Source organism: Nyctereutes procyonoides, unplaced genomic scaffold (assembly GCF_905146905.1).
Source record: "Nyctereutes procyonoides isolate TBG_1078 unplaced genomic scaffold, NYPRO_anot_genome, whole genome shotgun sequence".
Lineage (NCBI taxonomy): Eukaryota > Metazoa > Chordata > Mammalia > Carnivora > Canidae > Nyctereutes > Nyctereutes procyonoides.
In genome coordinates this window covers 32749874-32772258 of record NW_026575120.1, presented here as the reverse complement: position 1 = coordinate 32772258, position 22385 = coordinate 32749874, and the positions used below count along the sequence as shown (strand labels likewise).

The 22385-nt window shown below is 37.9% G+C and overlaps 1 protein-coding gene across 7 annotated transcripts in view; it reads right to left on the bottom strand.

Annotated features, from left to right (window-relative positions):
• The window catches only part of LUC7L2 (LUC7 like 2, pre-mRNA splicing factor), a 62389-nt gene that overhangs the window by 2588 nt on the left and 37416 nt on the right, over positions 1 to 22385 (bottom strand). For all 7 annotated transcript variants that reach the window (XM_055335173.1, XM_055335174.1, XM_055335180.1 and 4 more), the window contains 6 exons: positions 22071 to 22181; positions 17273 to 17416; positions 11443 to 11619; positions 9625 to 9716; positions 7101 to 7130; positions 1958 to 2149 (listed from right to left, as the gene is read on the bottom strand). In XM_055335173.1, coding sequence (XP_055191148.1) covers positions 1958 to 2149; positions 7101 to 7130; positions 9625 to 9716; positions 11443 to 11619; positions 17273 to 17416; positions 22071 to 22181 — 746 coding nt within the window. The remainder of the gene's footprint in view (positions 1 to 1957; positions 2150 to 7100; positions 7131 to 9624; positions 9717 to 11442; positions 11620 to 17272; positions 17417 to 22070; positions 22182 to 22385) is intronic.

The window sequence follows — 22385 nt, the reverse complement described above, 5'->3', positions numbered from 1 at the left end:
CAACAGAATTATATCAGACCAGTATTTCACAGTTGGGGAAAAGCATATAGTAGTAAGACTTGTAACTTGGACCTTTACCTTGAAATTTAAACTCAAATATATAGCAATTGGCTGCTAATTTTTGGTAAAAACACAGAAGATTGCTTTGAAAGAGAATAAGTTGCCGAGATTAGAAGTGCTCTTGAGAAAAGCAAAAACTTTTAATAGTTATACAAAAATAAACCTGTTTATGAACATGCTGAAAATATTAAGGGTGTCATGTAGTATAATGAAAAACTGTCCTATACAACTTCAAAAATGCAGGAATCATTAGGGACTAGGATAACACAATCCCCGGTGAGGAGACATGCCCCTCCCTTCCATCCCCACCCCCATTTAATAAAGACATTTAAGAGTTCACAGATACCAGAAACAATGACCAGTGGGCAGGTTCACAAAACAAACTCTCTAGGCCTTCCATCAACCAGTAGGGTGACTCTTAAAATATACAGTTCAGGTAAACCACAGGGGAAAATTTCTACATTGATCTGTGATATTCAGTCCATCTCAAATATCTTTTTACTACCTGGTTTAACCTACTAGCTGAAGCCATTTTTATTTCTCTGGTATTTCCCTCATCTAAACTCTTGTATTACTCTGGATGTACACAGTAGCACTTTATATGTTAAAAGATGTTAGTCTTATGTTCTAACTTGAATAAAGTTGCTCAACTATGGTATACTTCTTGGGTTATTTTTTTACTAGGCCTAGTATAGAAGCAAGTATATAATTCTTACTGATTAATGTTACTTGAACTAGTTTGCTAACAAGAGTAGAACAAATGTTCTCACCAAAAAAAAAAAAAAAAAAAGGATAAACACCTGAGGTGAAGGATGTGTTAATTAACCACTGGTGGGACCCCTCTCATAATGTGTGTGTGTGTGTGTGTGTATATATATACACACACACACATCTCAAATCACTACAATGTATACATTAAATATCTTTTAATTTTGTTAATCATACCTCAATAAAGCTGGGGGAGGAGGGAAAAGAACTACCTGGAACAAGGCAAAAATATAAGGAAGAAAATATTTAGTGAAAGCCTATTCAACAACTCCACCTATGAGTGGTTTTAAGGAAAGGCTTCCCTCTCCTCCACCCCCTCCCCCAAAGACTCTGTGAATTCTACCATGGGCTTTATGGAGAGTAAGTGATAGAAAATTTAAGACTAGTAGGTGCTAGGCACTCAAAAAAGGTTTATTACATATATGCTCAAGAAGAATTGACATGAAAAAAGCAATTATAAGCATGGTTCATGTTCCATAGAAATAACCTGGCTTAAGGACCATCTTGTGACCTGAGAAGTTTTGGGAGCTTGTGAGTGCTAAGGCTCTACCACATTCCAATCCTTTGTCCTGACATTCAGGTCCTTCAACACACCACAGTCTAGATCTGCCCTCCTTGCACCTTTCAAGTTTTCATGCCAAGAAAGTCTAATCTCAAATTCTGAATCCACCCCACCAAGCTAACTATATATAGCAATGCATACCTATACTGCAGATAAAACAATATACCAGAATGTGTCTGCTCTGAAAAAGTGCACCAGCTCAAGAGGTTTGGAAAACAGTAAGTCAAAAAAAGCTAAACTCTTTAAATGAAAGGACTTCTCAGAACTCCCAATCCGCCAATACACACTGAAAAAACGGAGTACTGGTACCTAAAATTGCCCACAAAGTACTTTTTTTTTCCCAAAATACACTGAGCAGAGAAAAAGCAATAACCTCTGCAGCACATATTGGTTCCAATTTCTTACTCTGGCTCCTAAGTGTATTCTTTAACTACCCATATAATCAGGGAAAAAAATGTTATACACTCACAAATGTGTACATGTGACCAGATGCAAGTTTCAAACCAATAGTATTCCAACTCTAAACCATAAAGGTAGTTCCATATCCTTTTATGGACACCTCAGTACCTCCTCCTGGATCGCTCTCTGCTCCTGTCTCTAGAACTGTGCCCACTTCGCTGGTGGCTGCGGCTGCGGCTTCGGCTGCTAGAACGGGATCTGTGGCGATGGCGTTTCTCCCGAGATTTGGATCGAGTTCTCCTCTTCCGTTCCCGTGACATGGAGCGAGACCGATGTCTGCGATGCTCTCTGGACCTGGACCTACAAAAAACATTTGCTTTACTTTTTAACTTTCTCAGCAATGCATTTCTCCTTTACTTAAAGCCTCTTCTTTTAAGACAAATGATTTCTCAACATCCTGACTTAATGCCATTTCTATTTCTAGTTGGCTAAATCTACACCAAAATAAGATGCTGACATAGTAACTACATACTAGAATTTCAAAATAAAAAAACACTAATTTCAGAGTCATTCAATATTGTACAGATTTAAATCAAGAATATCATAAAAATGGGATCCTTGGGTGGCTCAGTGGTTTGGCGCCTGCCTTTGGCCCAGGGTGTGATCCTGGAGTCCTGGGATCAAAGTCCCACATCAGGCTCCCTGCATGGAGCCTGCTTCTCCCTCTGCCTGTGTCTCTGCCTCTCTGTGTGTCTCTCATGAATAAATAAAATCTTAAAAAAAAAAAAATCACAAAAATTAAGAAAACAATCCACACATCCACAGCACTACTACATGACAGGGATTGTATTCTCTAGATGATTTATGAATATGCATTTCATTTAAACTTTTAAGATTTTTGGTATACTTTAGTAACAAAGTATGTATCTGATGGACACGGATAAAAGTGAGGAGAGGCAGGAAGGAGAATATTATCTAGGATAAATCACTAAGTCTGAATTAAAAAGGTTATAGGACCATCAAAGTAAGTTTGAATGCCGCAATATGCTTAGTCACAGTATAATAACACAGTAAGACAGTTCTCTATTAAAGCAGTACTTAATTTTGGGAGGAAAAAAACTAACACACATAAATCATTTTAGAGAACTTTATTTGAAATGAGAAAAAAAGTATTTACAAGTACAGTAAAGGAAAACGGTTTTGAAGAAGCCAAGAGAAAAACACTTTGATGTGTGGGGTGAGGGCTGGAATGGGACATGCAGAGGACATAAAACATCTGAGAGAAAACAAATAGGAAGAAAGGTATGGAATGTTGTTTTAAGGATCATTTTAAGAGTGACGGCAATGATCTAAACTTTTACAATTGCACAACTTTTTCACTTATATTCACTAAATTCACTTACATTCACTAAACATGTTTTTTTAAAGATTTTTATTTATTTAGTTATTCATGAGAGACATATAGAGAGAGGCAGAGACACAGGCAGAAAGAGAAGCAGGCTCCACGCAGGGAGCCCGATGCAGGACCCAATCCCAAGACTCTATGGTCACGCCCTGGGCCAAAGGCAGGCGCTAAACCACTGAGTCACCCAGGGATCCCCTAAAAATGACAGACTTATACACTTTAAATGGGTGAACTTATGGTATGTAAATAATACCTCGATAAAGCTATTAAAAATTTCATCACCTTATGAATATGGTGTTTTCTCATAATTTGATAAATTCAAAAGCATATTATTCAGGTGATACAATTTACAAACTATTTTCAAGTAATAATTTTTTTTAAAGATTTTATTTATTTATTCATGAGAGAGAGAAACACACAGAGAGAGGCAGAGACACAGACAGAAGGAGAAGCAGGCCCCATGCAGGGAGCCCGACATGGGACTTGATCCCGGGTCCCCAGGATTACGCCCTGGGCTGAAGGCTGTGCTAAACTGCTGAGCCCCCCGGGCTGTGCAAGTAATGATTTTGTTAAGTGAAGTTTAAAAGCATCCAACTTATGTCAACATGAAGTTTTGTTAAATGGAATTTTGTTACTCATTTTGAGCTATTATAATGAACCTATGTCTTTCAATGCATAATTCTATCTTTTTTTTTAATTTTTATTTATTTATGATAGTCACACAGAGAGAGAGACAGGCAGAGACACAGGTAGAGGGAGAAGCAGGCTCCATGCACCAGGAGCCTGACGTGGGATTCGATCCCGGGTCTCCAGGATCGCGCCCTGGGCCAAAGGCAGGCGCCAAACCACTGCGCCACCTAGGGATCCCCATAATTCTATCTTTTAAAAAAATTCTAGACAATTATTCATTTAAAAGGAATTTAGGGGGCAGCTGCATGGCTCAGCGGTTTAGCGCCACCTTCAGCCCAGGGCGTGGTCCTGGAGACCCAGGATCAAGTCCCACGTCAGGGTCCCTGCATGGAGCCTGCTTCTCCCTCTGCCTGTCTCTCTCCCTGTGTCTCGAATGAATGAACGAACGAATTAACGAACAAAAAAAATAAGTAAGTAGAATTTAGGGGGTCTGAGTGACTCAATTGATTAAGCATCTGCCTTTAGCTCAGGTCATGATCCAGAGTCCTGGGATCAAGCCCCAAGCCGCTTTCCCTGCTCAGCAGGGAGTCTGCTTCTCCCTCTCCTTCTGCCTCTGCTCTCAAATAAGTAAATAAAATCTTTAAAAAAGAATGAAAGTATTACTGAGTGCACATTCACTGTTCTAGGTATAGGAAGACTGAGCAGCAAATGAAGTGAAGTCCTTAACCTCATGGAGATTATACTCCAAAAAGAAGTCAACAAAGAAATGTGAGCTAGTGAAAAAAGAATACATTAAAAAGGAAAAGGTGGGACGCCTGGGTGGCTCAGCAGTTGAGCGTCTGCCTTCGGCCCAGGGCATGATCCTGGGATTGAGTCCCACATAAGGATCCCTGTGCGGAGCCTGCTTCTCCTTCTGCCTGTGTCTCTGCCTTTCTCAGGTTCTCTCATGGATAAATAAGTAAAATCTTTAAAAAAAATAAATAAAAATAAAAAGGTTAAGGTCAACAGAGAAATGAAGTGGTCATCTTTTATAAAGAATAGGTAGAAAAAAAATAGGTAGAAAAGGCTTTTCTGGTAAAATGGCATTTAACAAAGATGAACTAAGGTAATCAGCTAATCAGCCATCTCAAAATAAGGTGCTTGAGATAGAGGGAACACAGGAGCAAAGGCCCTGAGGTTGAAGAAAGTTCAGAATGCTAGAGAACCTAAAAATACCTGTTTGCCTAAAATGAAGTGAGCACCAGGAATAAATCAGGGGTCTTACAGGCAGGATGACCACATACCTTTTAATGCAAACCAGGATGCCCTCTCAATGATAAATTATATGAAGGGCAGGGGGAAGCTATTAAATATGTTGACACAAAATATAAACTGGTACCTACCACCCCACTCTTAGACTGATCACTCTACTTTTAAAAGCTATAGTGAGGATTTCCACTTTCCCTAAGTGAAATGGAAAACCTTTGGAGAATTTGAACAGAGGGTTGATATAATTTACTTCACTTTTTAAAGGGTTCATTCAAGCTGATTTGTGAAAAACAGAGGTAATGAAGGGGATTGGACAAGTCCAGAAATTAAGAGACAGCAAAGAGACTATTGTAATCATAAGAAAAGTGGCTGGGAATGGAACGGTAGAAAATAAATTCCTAGCCTCAGTATCTGAAGATGTTCTATGTACACAGTTTAAGTATCTTTTTTTTTTTTCAACAAAAGGACTAATTTGCATTGATCAACCAGTAAACAAGAATAGTATCACCAATTAATGTTTCCACTTCTCATCCTAGATTTCAGAAACAACATAAATTGGCCGACACAACTGGGCAGGTTTTTCTTTTATAACAACAAATGCTCTAGTTTACAGAGAAAAGTTCTCGAGAAATAGTTACTCTTTAAACTTAAGAGTACTTAGATTCTGACAATAAGAAAGGGCGTTCTACGTGGGGATGGACTCATGCGAACTACACATGAAAAGTTAAAAATGAGATAAACCATGTTTTTCCCACCTTCCTCAGCAAAAAACTGTCAGCAGCTAGTAAATACTAAAGCCTTCTAAAAGCCCTAAAATTTTAGTTCCAAAAGTCAACAGAAAGTGTTTTCTTATCCTCTTTAAGGATTTAAGCACTCTTTAAAGTTTATGGTCATCTCTGTACAAAGGGATAAGTAATAATAAACTTATATAAAGTGAAAATAAAGATATAAACTAATAAAAATTTTAGTTTCCCTTCAATAACCCACTCCTTTCAAAAATGTATTCAACTAGGGGTGCCTGGGTAGCTCAGTCAGCTAGGCATCTGGCAGAGCTGGGCTCCCTGCTGCTCAGTGGTGTCTGCTTCTCCCTCTCCCTCAGCCCCACCTCCTACTCACCCCCATGTTCACTCTCTCACTTGCTCTATAAATAAAATCTTTAAAAAAATGTATTCAGCTATTTAACCTTATATTTTCAACATTTTTAACCTCTTCGACCTGTATTTCTGACACTTAACCACCCAAAATGATTTTTATTTTTATTTTTTTAAATTTTTATTTATTTATGATAGTCACACAGAGAAGAGAGAGAGAGAGAGGCAGAGACACAGGCAGAGGGAGAAGCAGGCTCCATGCACCGGGAGCCCGACGTGGGATTCGATCCCGGGTCTCCAGGATCGCGCCCTGGGCCAAAGGCAGGCGCCAAACCGCTGCGCCACCCAGGGATCCCCCCCCAAAATGATTTTTAAAATAAATTCTGTAGTATATTTAACCTGCACTTTCCCCAGTAGGCTCTATACCCAACATGGGGATTGAACTCACAACCCCAAGATCAGGAAGTCACATGCTCCAACTGAGCCAGCCAGAGCCCCAGTGCTTTTAGCTTTAACTCCAGGGTACTGTATATAATTTTACTCTAATAAAATTAAGTTGTAGTTCATGAGTATCTTCTAACTAATTTCATCTTTTTTTTTTTTAAGGTTTATTTATTCATGAGACACAGAAAGAGAGAGAAGGAGAGAAGCAGAGACACAGGCAGAGGGAGAAGCAGGCTCCATGCAGGGAGCCCAAAGCAGTACTCGATCCCAGGATCTCCAGGATCATGTCCTGGGATGAAGGCAGGCACTAAACTGCTGAGCCACCCAGGCTGCCCCAACCAATTTCATCTTAAACCATAATACCCAAACTTGAACTACAAAAGAATGGAGTACTAACCTAGTAATTCTCATTCATTTTTAAAAGATACTTAATCTATAAAAACTACCTCTGAAAAAACCTAACTTCACTACTTATATTTTGTGTAACACTTACCTTTTGGGATTCTTGCTATGTGATCGAGACCTAAAAAAAGAGAGTATCTATTTTTAGAAAAAAAGAAGTGAGAAAAAGTACAATGTACTATTAAATTTACATCCTTCCTGATTTCTAATCTTTTTATTAATTCTATAAATATAAGGCACATATGAATGCACACCAATTTTTCCAAAATATACCATAAACCATACAGACTTGCCCACCATGGCTGAGATCCCCTAACTAGGATACCTGACTCTTGAAAAAGAACAGGCTCCAAGGAGACTAAAACATGGTACATCACCATTCAATAACTCTACAGAAATGACTTCCCAACCTGGAAAAAATTCTGTGTTATTTTTATCTCTGTCATTTCTTCTTTCTCTCCAGAAAGAGAAAATTTTCCATAATCTGAGATGAGATGTATTCATTTTCAAACTATAACTTCACATAGCATTCAATCTTACAGCATCTGTTTCTTAACAGGACACATGATAACCCTTATTAAAGCACTCTTCACATTTCTTAGCACATACTTAAAACTCAATAAATAGTAATGACTAGTACTATGGGCACTAGGAAACTACAGTTGTCTCATGGGGAATATACAGCACAACTGAGGGTGGCTTGGGACTCAGCCTAATTTGAGTTTTAAAACTCTGGCTGCACCACTGTGACCTGGACAGATTACAGATCTCTCAGCTTTGTCATTTGCAAAAGAAGGACAGTAATATAAATTTCACAGGCAGGGGATCCCTGGGTGGCGCAGCGGTTTGGCGCCTGCCTTTGGCCCAGGGCGCGATCCTGGAGACCCGGGATCGAATCCCACGTCGGGCTCCCGGTGCATGGAGCCTGCTTCTCCCTCTGCCTGTGTCTCTGCCTCTCTCTCTGTGTGTGACTATCATTAATAAAGAAACAAACAAACAAACAAATAAAAATAAATAAATAAAAATAATAAATTAAATTAAAAAATAAAAAATAAAAAATAAAAAAAATAAATTTCACAGGGAGATCGTAAGGATTAGATGAGCTAATATAGGCAAATTCTTAGCACTGTACCTGATACATAACAGGCACTTAGTGACATTTTTATCATTATCCTTTTCAATACCATAGTTAGAATCCCACCTTGTGTAACTATGTACTTGCTTGTCATTTCTTCATCTTTCATTCTTGGTTACATTTCCTCAAGTTCACAGAGGGATTAAAAAATTGTTTTTTATTTACTGGTTTATTTTTAAATTTTAAACACATTTCTAAATCTCATTACATTTTAAAATCAATCTTAAATTTGTCAGTTGGCAACAAAGGAGTAGGAAGTTATCTACAGATAAGAAAATGTAGTCATGGCAAAGAATTTTTTTCTCATTTGACTATCACTTCCCAGTTGAATTATATAAATCAGTGGCACTACACTCAGAATTTTAACAGATTTCTATATGGTCTTATATTACAATGCCAGGCAATATTCCCATAGAAACTCAGTGTACATAAAAGAGAATAGTGATAAAACTATGAGACAAAATTTATAGTAAATGAACATTTATCAATGGATTTATGACAGCACTTCTCCTAAAAAGGCAAAATATCCACATGTACTTTTCATTTGTTTCATTACAGTGCAAAAATATTACCTGCTATAAGCCGTGTAACACAAAGTCAGTTTAAACACCTTGAAATAGACCAAGTATAACATGCTCAAAGCTTAGGGGAGGCTGGCATGACCAAGTCACATATTATAAAGGGTTTTAATTAGGCACAAAATCTGCTGTAGATAAAGGATTTAAATTTCAGAGATGTGTAAGACAATTAAAGGAACACTATAAATTAGAACTACAAGTAACTCTTTAGTGACATACCTATCATAACATTGTTTAAAAAAGTTATGTACATAAGTTCAAAAAAGGCTGCTATCATGATGAGACACAATTTGTTGCCAATGGGTCACTCAGAACATTTAAACATTCTAAATATGAAGAATATGATTTTATCAACTAATGAATACCAATATAAAAAGAACTGCATATACTTAGCTATTATTAATACAATCTTAATAGTTTATAGCTCTAGGGGTAAAAATTATAGAATCAAAATTATAGCTGAAACTGCTGAGCCACCCGGGCTGCCCTCTTCCATACTTTTTGAAAGAAATCACTTTGACTGGGACTCCTGGGTGGCTCAGCGGTTGAGCATCTGTCTGCCTTTATTTAGCTCAGGGCGTAATTCTGGGATCCAAGATCGAGTCCTACACATCAGGCTCCCTGCATGGAGCCTGCTTCTTCCTCTGCCTGTGTCTCTGCCTCTCTCTCGCTGTGTCTCTCATGAATAAATAAAAATTTAAAAAAAGAATCACCTTGACTTAAATTGGCTGTAACTTAACATATTTGTATAAGCATTTTCACATGGTAACATTTTCAAAAGTAAACAAATCTCTCATGTCTAGATTTATTAACACCTAAAATCTTGTACCAATCACATCTCTTTTTAGAGCCCGGGAGATTCAACTTCACATACTTGGACTATTCAATTAATTACTCCATACCTCCTCAGCTTCTCCCTTTCTTCTCTCTCCCTTTCTTCTCTTCGTTTCAGGCGTTCCTGATTTCTTTTCTCCTGTTTCTCAGCTACAACTCTCTTAAAAGACAATGACAGTTCAAATAATAAAAAATGAGGAGCATTATTTACTGGGTCCACTCTTAACAAGAATTATCCTAAACTCTACCATATCTGGTTCCCAATACAGTACAAGTAACATCAAAATCTGTTTAGTAACAATTAAAAGTTCTGCTGGGTAAAATCACTACGCTTACAAGTCTAGTTTCCAAAATCTTTCGCCCTTCTGGGGAACATTTGTAAAATTTTTTATTTCTTCATGACTTAATATTTCAAAATCATTTCTACAAGATTCTTCTCCTTTGAATGTTTTCTAACATTATTTTGTATTTTTTTTTAAAGTTCATTTTTTTTTTAGTAATTCCTACACCCAATGTGGAGTTCCAACTCATGGCCCTGAGATCAAAAGGCACACGCTCTACCAACTGAGCCAAGATGTGCCTATTTTTATATATTTTTTATTTTTGTATTTTTTAAAGGACATTACGTATTATAAATCACTACAAGTTCCCATTCTCTAATTTCCAAAATAAAATGTCTTCTGTCACACTTCCAATCACCATCCCAATTCTATTGCTTCAAAAAAACACACAGTAAAGTGCCAAACAGTCCTGTTGCTGTCTGTTATCTGCAAAGACTCCCAAATATGTAGCATTTTTGAGTTTTAATTTCGAGCTCACTAACCATTATATAGTGAAACTTACTTTGTCATTTTAAATAAAAATTTACCCAAAATCATCCTAGCTACTCAGAATACTTAGAAGAGCTCACTGTTAATTATGAATATGGAGATATCCCTAAGTGTTTCTGACTCCACATTATTTTAAATGTCAAACTACAGATCTTGGGTTAATTTGAGCAAAAAAAGTCACTATCCAGTGTTTGCTACCTCTGAACCTATCTTCTATTCATGACAAAATGCTACACTGCCATAATTTTTTAAAGATTAGCCTCATGAGGGGCAGCCCTGGTGGCTCAGCGGTTTAGTGCCGCTTTCAGCCCAGGGTGGGATCCTGGAGACCCGGGATTGAGTCACATGTCGGGCTCCCGGCAAGGAGCCTGCTTCTCCCTCTGTGTCTCTGCCTCTCTCTCTCTGTCTCTCATGCATAAATAAATAAAATCTTAAAAAAAAAAATTAGCCTCATGAGACTGATGGAAAGTAAACTGATTATATACATTTACTCTGATTTTATTTACATCTTTAGAAATACCCTATGTTTGTTGTTTCCTTAGCTTCTCAAAATAATTCACCACATGAGTAATAACTGTATTGCCTTTCTCACAATAGCCATGTATGTGACAGTAATTGTCCTTTTTTAAAAGACAGATTTCATCCGAATTCCTTTCTGAAATGGGAGCAGGAGCAAAAAATAAAACTAGAGATCCAACAAGCTTGCTATTTAGTGAAGAACTGCAAAATATTTCAAATAAATACTAGTCTCATTTTCTGTCTTCCTTTAAACTTGTATGAAAGAGTTAGTTTAGAACCCAGTTTGCAAGGCCAGTAATTCAATGTCATCATCAAAACAAAATACTACCTCCCAAAATAAGGGGACAGTATTTATAAGTCTTGTTTCTCAGACATTATACATTAAACCAGTTATTTCCATTTATAATTCTACACTATTTGGTATGAATTTTTAGCAAGAGCATAGTCAAGAATATGATACAAAAAGATAACTAATACACATCAAAACAATGAGTGGTTAAATAAGATTAAGCACATAGTATTAATTTACCAATGTACCTTTAATTCTTCAAGCTTCTCTCTTATTTCAATAAATCCCAGGTGCAGTTTACCCCCAAAATGATCAGCCAGTCGTCTGTCATTATCATGAAGACCTAAATAGGCAGAGCAGACTTCACAGACTCGAAGTTTCTGTTGTTGGAAACTGGAAGCTGGCATAGAATTCCGATAAACTTCCTAAAAAGTGAAAAAAACAATGTTCATATAAATCTGAGTCATACCATTACACAAAATAGACTGTTTACACACAAAAAAAGTTTTCTAATGAATACATAAAAGAATGGCTATTTTTGTCATAAAAAAGATGGCGTCCAAAAAAAAAAAAAAAAAAAAAAGATGGCTTCCACTATCCTGTCCTTGGGACTTCTCCACTGAAGGTAAAAGATGGAGACTCAACTGTATTTTGCCAAGAACTACTCTAAGAATTCTACCATGGTAAAGAATATGACTGTCGGAAACCATTTTCTGTGTTCTACTGTTTCGTTTTCTACAACTTTTGTTAAAAATGAAATGTAGTGGGGCACCTGGGTGGCTCAGTGTTTAGTGTCATTATCCTGGGGTCCAGGGATCAAGTCCCACATCAGGCTCCCCAGAGGAAGCCTGCTTCTCCTTCTGCCTATGTCTCTGCCTCTGTGTTTCTCATGAATAAATTTTTAAAAAATCTCTATTTCCACTAAGAGAAATAGTTCTATATGACAAGCAATGAAAAGTGCCTTAATGAGAGTAAATGTCTAACACTCAACCATTTGATTTATAATAAGTTCATTAATGAGGGATGCCTGGGTGGCTCAGTGGCTGAGCATCTGCCTTTGGCTCAGGCCGTGATCCCAGGGTTCTGGGATTGAGTTCCGCATCAGGCTCCCTGCAGGGAGCCTGCTTCTCCCTCTGCCTGTGTCTCTGCCTCTCTCTGTGTGTGTCTCATAAATAAAATCTTAAAAAAAATTTCATTAATGAAATAATAATTAGTGGGTTTGTGTATCCGCTGTATCCTTTTTTCCCTTTTATGAGGCCAACAGCATGTTCAGCTAAAATACATTACATTTCAAAGCCCCCACAGAGCTTTGGCTAAGGCTCTTCAAGTGGACATTGCTGGATGGAATCTATAGAAAAGTTCTTTCAAAGGGAGTCAATAGACTGAGACAAAAAATATCACCAATGGCTGCTATCACTTGTGGATCAGAAACTGATGGAAAGCAATGTTTACAGTTTTAAAAATGTCTCAATGCCAACACACTTATTAATTACAAAAAGAAAGCACTGTAACTTCAATTTTCCAGTGGAAAAATAGACCAATCACCAGAAATGGGACAAATCACTAACATGTGCCTTCTGATGGGATGTAACATTACTGCAATGGTACTGTCAAAAATATAACCAGAAAGAAAAATCAGAAAAACCCAAACTGAAGGACATTTTACAAAGTAATGAGCCTGTGTTTTTTCAAAACTGTCAAGAATATGTCAAACAAAGACTGAAGTTCCAGACTAAAGAAAACAAGAGGGACAGTAACTAAATGCAGTACATGATCCTGAACTGGGCCTTAAACGAAGAAAAAAAAATGTTTTAGTAAAGAAGATTTTTATTTTTTTAAAGATTTTATTTATTTACTCATGAGAGACACAGAGAGGGAGGCAGAGACATAGGCAGAGAAAGAAGCAGGCTCCATGCAGGGAGCCCGATGTGGAACTTGATCCCGGGTCTCCGGGATCACGCCCTGGGCCGAAGGCAAGCACACAACCTCTTTAGCCACGCTAAAGAAGAATATTATTGAGTCAATTGGAAAAATCTGAGTTAAGATTTCATTAATTGTATCAGATTTCATTAACTCTATCAGTGTTAATTTCTGATCCAGATCATTATACTGTGGTTATCTAATGAATATCCTTGTTTTGAGAAAATACGCATTGGAGTATTTGGGGTTAAAGAGGCATCATATTAAAAAAAAAAAAGGTGGGGAGGGATGCCTGGGTGGCTCAGGGGTTGAGCATCTGCTTTTGGCTCAGGGCATGATCCTAGAGTCCCAGGATTGAGTCCCACACTGGGCTTCGTGCATGGAGCCTGCTTCTCCCTCTGCCTATGTCTCCTGCCTCTCTCTCTCTGAATAATAAAATGTGTCTTCATGAATAATAAAATCTTTAAAGAAAAAAAAGAGGCATCATATCTATAACCTAATGTCAAACAGCTCAAACACACACACCCAAGAAGAGAAAGACAAAACAAGTATGATAAAATATTAACATTTGGAGCCTGGGTGAAGGATATAGGGGAATTCTTTATACTATTTCTTTTACCTTTCTGAAAATATTTCCAAATAAAAGTTTGTTTTGTTTGGTTTTTTAAAAAACAGGGTGTCTCGGTAGCTCAGTTGGTTAAGTGTCTGCCTTTGGCTCAGGTCATGATCCTGGTGTCCTGAAATTTGCCTCATTGACTCCCTGCTCAGCGGGAGTCTGCTTCTGCTTCTCCCACTCCGTGTCCCTCCCCACCCAGCTCATGCTCTCTCTCAAATGAAGTTAAAAAAAAAAAAAAGAAAGAAAAACAAATGTATGACACTAGGAGGTAAGTTAACTCAATTTTTGTCCCTTGTTATTCTTCTTCCTCTTTCTAGTTATGTACAGAGAAAAGGCTTTAGCAGATAGCCATACTGCCACCACAAATTGATAAGCATAAAGATGAATCCATTTAGTATGGATGGCTGAATATAAAGCCAGAAATAGCCTGTGTACTTGATGGAATCATGGAGCTGCTGTACCAGCTCCAGACTCCCTAACTACAATTATTTATTAAATGAGAAAAAACCGGGCAGCCCAGGTGGCTCAGTGGTTTGGCGCCGCCTTCAGCCCAGGGTGTGATCCTGGAGACCCGGGATCGAGTCCCACATCGGGCCCCCTGCATGGAGCTTGCCTCTCCCTCTGCCTGTGTCTGTGCCTCTGTGTGTGTGTGTGTGTGTGTGTGTGTGTGTGTCTCATGAATAAATAAAATCTTAAAAAAAAAAAAATAAATGAGAAAAAACCCTTTCTTGGTTAAGTCATCATAAGTTTTCTATTATGTACAGTTGAACACAATCTATAATGAGCAAGTAAATTTTTTAATGCATTGTCCCTAGTAAAAATCAACTATGATAAAACATAACAGGCTGAAGATGCCACTGTGTGATACGAGAAAATCTTCAAAAACATATATATATGAAATTTTATGAAAACTGCAAAATAAGGGGCAGCCCCGGTGGCTCAGCGGTTTAGCACTGCCTTCGGCCCAGGGCCTGATCCTGGAGACCCAGGATCAAGTCCCACATCTGGCTCCCTGCCAGCAGGGAGCCTGCTTCTCCCTCTGCCTGTGTCTCTGCCTCTCTCTCTCTCTCTCTCTCTCTGTCATGAATAAATAAATAAAATCTTAAAAAAAAAAAAAGATTAAAAAAAAAGAAAACTGCAAAATATATAACCAATAATAGTTACTTAGGTTCATTACTTGAATCTTTTGGGGAAATAAGCTATAAAATACTAAGCATTTTAAAATTCACAGTGTTTATTTTCTAGAATGGTATTAATTAGATTTAAACAAATCCTAAGTATTTAGACATCAAAATTAACAAGAATGGCTACACGGTATGTCTTTTTCCATCCCATTAATGTCTCTATATTTAAGGTAGATATCTTGTAGCTAGCATATAGTTAAGTCTTGCTTTTCTTGAAGATTTAAGAGAGAGCATGTGCACACAAGCACAAACAAGAAGGAAGGGCAGAGGAGGAGGGAGATACAGGCTCTCCACTGAGCAGGAAGCCGGACATGGAGCTCAATCCCAGGACCCTGGGATCACGACTTGAGCTGAAGGCAGATGCTTAACCAGCTAAGCCACCCAGGTACCCTAAGTCTTTCTTTAAAAAAACAAAAAAACAGGGGCGCCTGGGTGGCTCAGTGGTTGAGCGTCTGCCTTTGGCTTAGGGTGTGATCCTGGAGTTCAGGGATCGAGTCCCACATCAGGCTCCCTGCGAGGAGCCTGCTTCTCCCTCTGCTTATGTCTCTGCCTTCTTTCTGTGTCTCTCATGAATAAATAAAATCTTAAAAAAAAAAAAAACAGTCTCACAATCTGCCTTTTAATTAGAATATTTAGACCATTTGCATTTGACATAATTACTAGCACACTGGGTTTAAGTCTACCATTGTGTTATCTTCTATATGTCCAATCTGGGGTTTGTTCCTTTCCTCCTTCCTTCTTTTGGATTAAGTGTTTTTTAGGATTCATTTTATTTCTATGATTAGTTATACTTTCCTCCCCCCACTGGTTTATCTAGAGTTCATAGTATTCAACTTTAACTTATAAAAAGAAGCTAGACAGACTTTTTATTAATATCAAAGGAGATTTCATTTTTTTTTTAAGATTTTATTTATTCATGACAGACACAGAGAGAGAGAGAGAGGCAGAGACACAGGCAGAGGGAGAAGCAGGCTCCATGCAGGCAGCCCAACGTGGGACTTGATCCTGGGTCTCCAGGATCAGGCCCTGGGCCAAAGGTGACACTAAACCACTGAACCACCAGGGCTGCACCCTCAAAGGAAATTTCAAAGCAAAAGACATTACTAGGACAGTTTAAAATAATAAAGGGCTTAATTATTAAAAAAAAAAAAGACACAACAAACCTAAACATGGATTAACCTAGTAACAGGACTTCAAAATACACGAAGCAAAACCTGACAAAATGGAAAGGGTAAGTAAATAAATCCACAGTTCGAGATGGAGACTTTAATACTCCTCAGTAAACAGAACAGAAAATCAATAGGATATGGAAGACGTGAATAACCCATCAACTATCTTGACTCAATTAACATTTATGAACACTCCACTTAATAACACAGAGCATCATTCTTTTCAAATGTAGAGCAGACATTCACCGAGACCATGTGCAGGCACAAAACAGGTACTGATGTAGCTAAGAGACCTGAAATCACACAAATGTTCTCTCACTGCAACTGAACTAAATTAAAATCCAATCAAAAAAATACTTGGAAAAAGCACCAAATATACAAAAATACACTCCTAAATAATTCGTAGGTCAAAGAAACCACAAGTAATTAGCAAATATACAAATTGAAATGAAAATAACATATTAAAAAAAAGAATAACGTATGAAAATACGTGGGGTGCAGCTACAATTATGTCTAGAAGAAAATCTGTAGCATTCAATGGGCTAAAATCAATTATCTAAGCTTCGTCTTTAAGAGGGCAGAATAAGAATTAAACTGAGGTGTGATACAGTTAAGAGCAATGGAGACTATGGCAAAACGGGAGAATACAATCCCATGTGAAGGTATCTGATTTTCTAACAAATATCAGATGGTCCAAACAAAATAGAACTTTGTCTGCAGGGTATGAGATTTTGACCTGTGCTATGGAGAAAGAATGATAGGAGGCTCCTCAAGTACCAGCAGACTGTACTGAGATGGGAAGAGAAGGGAGAATGCTACGGTTGCACAGGGGTAAAATCAAGGGAGAGAAGGGTACCATAGGAACCACATTTATGCTGTGTGTGTGTGTGTGTGTGTGTGTGTGTGTGTGTGTGTGTGTGTGTGAGACTGTTAATGACAAGCTGGCTTAATTTCATTCACTAGTTATACACTTCAACAGATCAAAGCCTCTAAAGTAAAAAAAAAAAAAAAAAAAAGACCACCCACAACTTTGATGCATGATCCAGTACTATGGTACAGACTAAATTTTTTTTTCTAAGTTTTTTAAATTGGTTTAAATTGTCTTTACTAGCAATAACTTTTCAATAATTTTCAATCTAATATGTTTTGACAGTAAGGCTATACATATTACCATTAAGAATCTTCTCACCTCTGCTTCTCTTTTTTTTGCCCGTGCTTTCTCTACTTCATCCATTACTTTCTGGGATTCTTCGACATTTCCTTCAGCTCCCAGTTGTTCCACCTTGGCCAACAACTTACCAATTTCTTCATTTAATTCGTGAACACGTTCTGCCTAGAAAGAAACAGAAAAGAAGATCACGAATAAAAAGCAGAATTATCCAAGTTCAAAATATTTCATAAATGCTTAGAAAAGACAAGTTATCTAAGGCAATAGGAGTATAACTAATGCTTTCTGAGTATATCATAAATGAACTGATGGAATATGAGGATGTTTTACGCCTACCTGTTCTCACTACAATGAAGTCAGGAACATAACTGAACTCAATTTAACTGTTACTTTACAACCTCTACTTTGGCAGTGTATTTCAAGTATAAAATACCACTTCTTCCATAATCTACCCGTGTACCTTTCCAATCCATCTTTTGCTGTTCTCTCATTCATAACATAATCTATAACTATACCTAGTTTCTCAAATTTACTGTTTTTTGCCTCTGTGACTTTGCAGAGTGACGCCATCCCTCTTCCTGGGCTATCATCCCTTACCTCCCTTTGCCTGAACTCATGTATATCTATTCATTCAACAAAATCCAACTATTCTGTGAAACATTCTTAATCAATCACATCTAAACTCCACTTAAGGGATCCCTGGGTGGCGCAGCAGTTTGGCGCCTGCCTTTGGCCCAGGGCGCAATCCTGGAGACCCGGGATCGAATCCCACGTCGGGCTCCCGGTGCATGGAGCCTGCTTTTCTCCCTCTGCCTATGTCTCTGCCTCTCTCTCTCTCTCTCTCTCTCTCTCTCTCTCTCTGGCTATCATAAAAAAAAAAAAAAAAAAAACAAAAACTCCACTTAAACATAAGAGTGCCAAAACCTCCTTTGTGTCATCTTTTTATCTTTCATAACATTCTTATGTACATACCATACTTTTAAATATATACTTTTTAAAAAAAAAAGATTTATTTATTTATTCATTCAGAGAGAGAGAGAGAAAGGCAGGCAGAGACACAGGCAGAGGGAGAAGCAGGCCCCATGCAGGGAGCCCGATGCGGGACTCAATCCTGGGTCTCCAGAATCACGCCCTGGACTGCAGGTGGCGCTAAACCGCTGCGCCACCGGGGCTGCCCTAAATATATACTTTTCTACACACATACACACCCACACTTATGTATATACTTTTATATATATATCTTAACACTTTGTAGATAGCTATTTTTATTTCCCATCTTTAGGGACACCTAGGTGGCTCAGGGTATTATACCAGAGTCCAGGAATCAAGTCCCACATCAGGCTCCCTGAGGGAAGCCTGCTTCTCCCTCTGCGTGTGTCTCTACTTCTTGGGTCTCTCATGAACAAATAAATCAAATCTTAAAAAAAAGAAAAAAAGAAAAAAGAAAAAAATATGTATGTATTTCTCATCTTTTATTTCCAACGTCCAACAAATAGCATAGGCTCAAACAGGAGTTATAGGAACAAACTGGCAGATCTTCTTTAAGACAAATATATTACTTTAGAGTCCAACAAGCCTGGCTTATTGCCAAACCAATTACCAGCTATGTAATTTTGACCACAATTGCTTAACCTGAATCCACTTCCTCATCTGAGAAAAAAAGAATAATACCTATCTCACAAAGTTGTGAGAAATGAGAAAATGTGCCTTACACACACTGCACAGCACATTACTGACTTTCAGTACACTACCATAGCACTCTGTCCTCCCTTAGCCTTAGTTCATGTCTTTCCCTTGGTATTACTTTTTGCCTTATGATCTTTGTCCTCCTCCTCCTCACCATCATCCTGAGAATATAGTTCATTCCTATTGTTTTAATGGCATATGATACCTATACAGTCTTTTTATTGGCCACAAAGTAAGTATTCAGGCTGTGTAGCCAATCATATTAGCAAAGATTTCAATTTCTATGGACATTCAATCACAACAAACTAGTGTGCTAATAATCTTTAATTCTCAAATACCCTTCAATCCAAAATATTCATCCCTCAAAGAAATTTTCAATTCTATTTTCATTTTCTTATTTCTTTAGCAAGGCAGTATTTTTCTCTCAATATCTGTTACAGAATGATTGGATTATGCCCTAAACTCTTCACCATTCCCTATATCCATTTCTTTGCTATATAATTAGTACTATCATATTCTGTTCTGACCTCGGCCATGTAACTGACTTTAGTTTAATAGAACAGTAGCAAACATGACAGAAGGAAAGTCTTAAAAAGCACTTGTGTGACTTTTTTTTTTTTAATCTCTTCCACTACCATAAGAACATGGCCAGGCTAGCCTTCTAGGTTTAATGGCCTTTGATCAGAGGACATGTGAGTTAGCCCAACTGAGATAGCAGTAACTTCTCCATCAAGTTCATGGGCTAATAAACACTTAATTGTTTTAAGTCACTGAATTTTTTTTTTTTTAAGATTTTATTTATTCATTCACAAAAGACAGAGAGAGAGAGAGGCAGAGAGACAGGCAGAGGGAGAAGCAGGCCCCATGCAGGGAGCCTGATGCAAGACTCGATCCCGGGACTCCAGGATCACACCCTGGGCCAAAGGCAGACACTAAACCTCTGAGCCACCCAGGGGTTCCCTAAGTCACTGAGTTTTGAGGTAATTTGTTAAACAGCACTTTTGTAGTGACAGATAACCAATTACAATGCCACATAAACCAAGATAGCACTTGTGGATCTTTTCCAACCATGACATTAGATCCCCACACTTTAGGATCCCATCTTTAGAGAACTTTTCAGAAAACGTTGATTAAAAATAACTGCTTCCTTAGAGCACCTGGCTAAGTCGGAAGAGCATGCAACTCTTGATCTTGAGGCTATGAATTCAAAGTCCCATATAGTGTGCAGAGATTGTTTAAAACAAAAACACATCCTTTCCACAAAGGAATCCACTTCCCTTTGTACATACATCTCTGAGAACTATATTTAATGTTGTCATCCAAACTCTATCTGGGTAAACTCTTTGTCTCCATTCTGCGTTTGCATAAAATGTACAACCTATACTGAACAGCACAAAATATTTCAAAGTATTAAGTCATCAAATCAACAAAACACAAAGTATGGTTTTTTTTTTTTTTTTTTTTTTTTTTTTTTTTTTTAAGATTCTGATTAGAGGGATGCCTGGGTGGCTCAGCAATTGAGCGTCTGCCGTTGGCTCAGAGCATGATCCCAGAGTTCCAGGATCGAGTGCCACACCAGGCTTCATGCAGGGAGCCTGCTTCTCCCTCAGCCTATGTCTGAACAAACTTTAATGATAACATTAAATTGTTAACTTTATGGATGTGATTTTATGGTTCTGTTTTAGAGGTGAAAAGATGTGACATCTAGAATTTGCTTTTAAAATAATCAAACGAGAAAAAAAAACTGATGACGAACCCTTTGGGATTTATTGTTCCTTTCTTTCTAGATTTCTTAATTTGTATTTTTAAAGTTTATTTATTTGGGGATCCCTCGGTGGCGCAGCGGTTTGGCGCCTGCCTTTGGCCCAGGGCCCGATCCTGGAGACCCGGGATCGAATCCCACATCGGGCTCCCGGTGCATGGAGCCTGCTTCTCCCTCTGCCTGTGTCTCTGCCTCTCTCTCTCTCTCTGTGACTATCATAAATAAATAAAAATTAAAAAAAAAAAAAAAGAAAATATTAAAAAAAAAAAAAAAGTTTATTTATTTAAGTCATCTCCATACCCAACGTGGGTCTCAGGCTCACAATCCAGAGATCAAGAGGTGCACGCTCTACTGACTGAGCCAGCCAGGCACAACTCTTTCTACTTTTTGCATACTAAGTTTACAACAAAACCAAAATTTTTTTAAGTAGGCTTCACACCCAGCTTAGAGCCCAACTCAGGGTTTGAACTTATGACCCTGAAATCACGACCTGAGCTAACAGATCAAGAGTTGGATGCTTAACCATCTTGGGCCACCCAAATTCTCCCACAACAAAATATTTTTTTATTTTTTATTTTTTTTAAACAATTTTTTAATTTTTATTTATTTATGATAGACATACAGAGAGAGAGAGAGACAGGCAGAGACACAGGCAGAGGGAGAAGCAGGCTCCATGCACCGGGAGCCCGATGTGGGATTCGATCCCGGGTCTCCAGGATCGCGCCCTGGGCCAAAGGCAGGCGCCAAACTGCTGCACCACCCAGGGATCCCCAAAATATTTTTTTAAAAAGTGGTGGGTATAACAGAACATCTAAAGATCACTCACAACTCAACATTAAAAATAAGCAATCCATTTGGAAAATGGGTATAAGACATACAGACATTTTACTAAAGAGAGAACATGTGCTGAGTGAAATCAATCTCAAAAGGATACATGATTCCATTTATGTAATAGTCAGTAAAATAGCATAATTATAGAACTGGAGAATACATTAGTGGTTGCCAGAAGATAAGGAAAGGACGAGTTGATATGGCTATAGAGTTGTAAGAGGGAGTCTCATAGTGATGCTAGAGTGAAATAACTTAATTATGGTGGTAGTTACTCAAGTTACTTACATGTGATAAAACTGCAGAGAGCTACACATGCACACACAAGTACACAAATAACTGGTAAAAGCTAAATAAAATGTCGTGATCAAAAGTGTACTACCATTGTATAAAATATGAACATAAGGGGAGCCTAAGGAAGAGTTCAGAGAATTCCCTATATGTCTTTGCAATCTGTGAATATAATTATTTTAAAATAAAAAGTTAAAATTAGTGAGCTGAAATTATATTTTGTAGTACTAATGAAATGACTGAAATTCTTACCTTTGCTGCCACTTCAGCACTAATCTCTTCTTGAGTTTCTGCTAGTCTTTTCTTAGCCACTTCTGTTCTTCGATCACAATCTGCAATGAATGATTGCAGATGATCCATAGCCTGCAAAGTTTAATTAAAAGACAATTATTGCCAGAAAAACCAACTTTATTCAGAAATATCTTTACTCTACGGAACACTTGGGTGGTTCAGAAATATCTTTACTCTACGGAACACTTGGGTGGTTCAGAAATATCTTTACGGAACACTTGGGTGGTTCAGAGCCTGCCTTCAGCTCGAGATCTCAGGATCCGGGATCGAGTCCCA